Source organism: Geospiza fortis, unplaced genomic scaffold, assembly GCF_000277835.1.
Source record: "Geospiza fortis unplaced genomic scaffold, GeoFor_1.0 scaffold143, whole genome shotgun sequence".
Taxonomy (NCBI): Eukaryota; Metazoa; Chordata; class Aves; order Passeriformes; family Thraupidae; genus Geospiza; species Geospiza fortis.
In genome coordinates, this window is record NW_005054590.1 from 517,663 (window position 1) to 522,464 (window position 4,802).

Sequence of the window (4,802 nt, forward strand, 5' to 3'; positions counted from 1 at the left end):
CTTAGTCGCACCACAGTGCCCGGCTCCGCAATCCCAATCTTTATGGGGCAGAAGTGTCATATGACACAGGGATGACTGCCAAATGTCAGCCAGTTTTGACATAATGCCTTGGCAGAACACAGATGCTCAGAGAGGAGACACAGTACAGTATTAATTCTACTAGAGAGACTGGTAATGTCAGCGTCCTGGTCTAACGAGCTTTTGGTTTCACTTTTTTTTTGTTTGTTTGTTTGGGGTTTTTTGTTGGTGTGAGTTTTGTTGGGTTTTTTTTTGGTGGGATTTTTTTGTTTGGTTGGTTGGTTTTTTGTTTGGTTTAGTTTTGTTTGTTTTTGTTTTGTGGGAGGTGTTGCTTGTTTGGGGGTTTGGGGTTTTTGTTTGTTTGGGGGTTTTTGTTTCATTGTTTGTTTGGGTTTTTTTGTTTTTGTTTTGTTCCACTATTTTCTCCAGTGCTAGCATTTTGCGGGTGGGTACACTGTGGCTGACAAACTACTGAAGGGAGTCCCAAGGTTTATAGCAGCGCCAAAGGAGGACGGCTGACTGCATAGAAGAGAGAAGCTAAAACACTGTAGCTAAAGGGAACCCACTCGAATTAATGCCTGTTCATAGTATGTCCCTAGAGATGAGGAAAGATGTAACCAGGAGCTTTGAGCAGCTACTTGAGATGTTGCAATAGTAAGAAACTGAATGTCCATAATTGAAATGCCTGTCAGATGTAGCCAGGGCAGATGGAAACAAGATCGTTCAACTCTCTGCAGAGGAAGGGAACAGTATTGCCCTCGACGCCAGCAGCTGGTAACAGAAATTCAAACTATGGCTGAGCAACGTGTGTTTTCATGTCACAGGGGCTGTGAGCTACCATGGCAGTAGCACACACAACAGGCAGCCTGCTGCTCCGGAGGGAATGATAGCCTCCAAGCCATCCAGCAGAGACTGAGGGTCCCTCCTGCACACAGAGACAGTTCTGCTCCACCGGGAAGCCAATGAGCTGAACCTCAAGTCAAAATTAAAGAGCTCAGGTATCTGCTAGTTTTCTTGAATACTGATAGGATTTTGAGCAGGGATAGAGAGAAGGAAGGGAGACCAGAATACACTCTTGAGAACAAATTCCATCATGGCATTTTCCTCATAATTACTCATTCTCTGGCAGCCTTTTTTCTGTATTATTCTTCCTTATTCCAACTTCAGGTGTTGAAAAGAAGTCAAGTATGAACACTAAAAATACTTTGCTAATACAGTTTAAGCAAAAGAAGAAACAGACCACTCGGAAGGCCATGCTAATAGCCTTAGCAAAGTTAGAGTAAAGAAGTGGTTAAGGATCTAGATGATTTAATCCAGTTTTAAGAAAAGGTTTTACAGTGAGCAATTAGATGCTGTTTAAGGAATTAATCGCTAATGGGTCATTAACTCTGGCTGGTATTGTACAGTTAACAAGCCGAGGCAGGATTATTAGACTCAGCACCCAATTAAGGAGGAGAAGATATTTACAACAAAATGAACAAATGGACTTTTAAAATGGAATGGGACAATTTGAAAGAAAGTGTAGGAACACAGAAAACTAGACAGGCTAGAAGAAAGATGTGTTTGCATATGCCTCTGTCTCTTTCTTTGCCCACTTCTGTGTAGCTGGTAAAATATTCATTTTAGCAATAAACTCACAGCTTTCCTTGAGGGACATGACTGCACAAAGTTCACCTGTACAAGGTGTAAGAAAGATCTGTTTAATATGCCAATAAAAGAACAACCACCGTATCTCGCCATAATCTTTATTTGTTTGCAGGTGCTGGATCACGACCATATGAAAAGTGAGTAGGTATCTTCAGCTGCTCTTTCTGCTGCCCTGCCGTTGTGGTTCTATCTACTGCCAGTCTTTGACTATCTCAAGTAACCAAGCATCAGCGCTGCTTACAGCTGATCAGGAATTAGAGGGCTTCTTTCCAACGGCTTTACAGGATACAGAAGAACTGTAGGTAAGAGAAAGGGAGGGTAGTAGTGCCAAAATATGGGAAAGCACTATTGAAATCTTGGGGAGTTGCTTATTAACTATGAGCAATAAGGACAGGTGAGAACTTTAGGGCAGCAATTTAATGTGCTTACCTGCAGGAGGGTTTCCAGCTTCAGAACCACAGCTGGACTGTAGCCAAGTAATGACAAGTGAGATTGTTCCTACCCTGAGAAGGAAGAGTGTGCAGAGCCTGTGCCGTCACTCATTAGTGTGTGTCTCCCGCTGACACAAACCAGGCTATGCAGGCACTTCTCAAGCACACCAAGAGAAATCCTTCTCTTGCAGCCACCAAAAATGCTACATCTTCTTGCAACTGGTGATGCAAGCAAAGCTTACCTGTGAAAGGACCACCTAAAAACTGAAGCAATCCGATTTTTGTTCTCCTTCAGGTGTCTTTACTAGAAGTTAGCAAAATATCTCCCTTGTTCCTGACAGCAATGGCAGTTCTTTTCCTGGCAGTACTTCCTCTCTCTGCCAAGGAAGCAAAGAGATGTGTGCTGGGAAGGGTGGGCGCCACCACAAATGCACACACAGTAGAACTGTCAAGTCCAGAGCCCAGCAGGATAGTCTCCCCCAGCAGGGCTTCATTCCCCCCAGATTTAGGGGGAACCACTTGGCTTCCCTGCATGCCATGGACCAGCACAGCTCAGGGGAGGGAAGCTGGGGGTCCTGAACAGTGAGTGCTCTGGTCCAGAGAGGCAGGTTGAATCTGCAGGGAGGCTGGGGATGAAGGAAAACGTGTTTGAAAACAAGAGGGATTCCTATTATCTGTAAAAGAAGCTCTCCATACAATAGATGGGGGCTACTGCGGAGAAAGCTATGAAGGGATGTTTAGAAACTGCTGTCTGAGGTTAAAAAGCTCTCTGAAGTGAGGCTGAACAAGGCTGACATACTTGTTTCTGACGGGACTCTTAAAAGATATGCACAGATTGTGAAAATATAATTAGACGCCAGCCTTTGTCTGGCCACAACGAGTGGGAAATGGTGAAAGGAGAGGTCTCCCAGTCTGCATTGAATCATCCCCAGGACACAATGAGGGCACTTGTGCATCCTTCTCTCTTCCCTAATGAGAAACATTAATTGCCACAAACTCCTGAGTGTGTAGAGCACCCCATGCCCAACAGAGGAGAAGGGGTGTTTCATTACAGCTTCTCAGCCCCATTACAGGCAGTAACGGAGATAATGAAAAGTAAAGATGCCGCAGTTTTAGTTCGGGCAGCCTGGCGATGGGCACTGGGTGGGCAGGGGAGCGGGCACGGCCCAGCTCTGTGTCAGCCTCCAGGGGCTGTCCTGGGCAGCCAGAGAGGGCAGGATGAGCCTGCCAGGCCCCAGGTGGGTGTCAGTGCCCAACCCAAGACCGTCTGTCTGTCCCTGTGGGCAGCTGGGCTGCAGGGGGCAGGAACCCTGGGGGCCTGCCATTCCCCTTCTTTGCAGCGGCAAGGACTGTCACTGACTCTGGCCTGCAGAGCCCACCTGAGCCTGACACTGCTCCACAAGGGCAATGGGGGGAGCAGTGTGCCTGGCCCAAGGACTGCAAGGGCCCTAAGCCCCCCTGTGCCCACTCCCATCTGGGCACATTCTCCATCATGGGGATGCAGGCCCAATGCCACAGCCAGCTTGGGCAGGGTTCTGTTGATAGAGGACAGAGAAGAGCCCACAGCCAGGCATCTCCCACCCCTCCGTACATCACACGGAGCAGAGGCTCCAGCCCAAGATGCCCATTTGGGTTCAGAAACATGATACACAGCCTCCATGCAGATGGTACCATTTAATGGCGTAAAAGTAGAACCCCCTCCCCAGGTACAGCAGTCCTGAGCTCCCAGCCACCTTACATAGCTCTTTGCCCTACTGCAGCTTTTATTGCAACTAAAGCATCCAGCCAAGGAGGGAGAGCAAAAGAGACTGTATTTCCTAAGCTATGATCAGGCCCCTAACTCTTCAGGGGTTGTGGAAAAGGGAATTAAAAGGACCACAAAATACAAAAGCAAGTCAAGGCGTAGGGGAAAGGCGAGTGTAAGGGACAGCCCTGCTGTGCCTGGCCATCCATCCGTGGCAGCCAAGTCAGGGTAAGAGTGTCCCTCAGACATTCTGGGATGCGCCTTCCCCATGGCTTTCTCCCAGGCGCTGAGAGGGAGTTCAGATTGTCTGCCAGGGCTTGCCGATGGACTGGATGTGCTCCTTAGCCTTCAGCCGCAAGGCGGCAATGCTGGTGTTGCGTGGGTCTGCCTCATCCAAAGGGAACTTGTCCACAAAGGTGGCCCCACACTGATAAGGCGGTGGTGGCCCCATGGCCCCCAGGGGCTGCAGCGCGTGGGTCACTGCCGGAGAGTTCAGGAAGGGCGGTGGCGTGTAGCTGCCGGGCAGGCTCTGTGGCGAGGCCACGAAGCCAGGCAGGGTCTGCAGGGCCGTGCTGCTGGGCACCGGCGGGCTGAGCCACGTCTCCAGGGGCAGGCTGCTGCTCAGAGGGCCCATGGGCGCTGCCTGCGGTGAGCGGTTGAATGAGAGGATGGGCGAGTCCTGCAGCTTCATTGAGGTCACCTCCAATTTCTCCTGCCGCCTCCACTTAGCCCTTCTGTTCTGAAACCAAACCTGCAAGCAGAGCTGTTTCAGCCAGGCCCCGGGCAGTGGAAAGAGGCTCACCTCTGGCTGCAGCGGTGCATGCAAATCAGAGTGAGGGAAACAAGCCTTGCCGAGCTGGGGCAAAAGGGAATGTGGGGGGCTCGGGCGTTCTTCCACGACCCACAGCCCTGCGCTCGGTGGAAAGCAGTCCCGCAGTGGAGCTGGCCCTCCCATCCACCCG

General features: G+C 49.9%; 1 protein-coding gene across 1 annotated transcript; it reads right to left on the reverse strand.

The window, feature by feature from the left end:
• Positions 1-4,069: 4,069 nt before the first annotated feature.
• RAX (retina and anterior neural fold homeobox) lies at positions 4,070-4,795 on the reverse strand. Its single transcript, XM_005429990.2, has one exon. It carries the CDS (start codon positions 4,793-4,795, stop codon positions 4,139-4,141), a length of 657 nt encoding a protein of 218 aa, XP_005430047.1. The 3' UTR covers positions 4,070-4,138.
• Positions 4,796-4,802: the final 7 nt, after the last annotated feature.

Coding starts and splice junctions, on each gene's coding strand:
- RAX (XM_005429990.2), bottom strand. CDS start 4,795: ATGGGAGGGCCAGCTCCACTGCGGGACTGCTTTCCACCGAGCGCAGGG.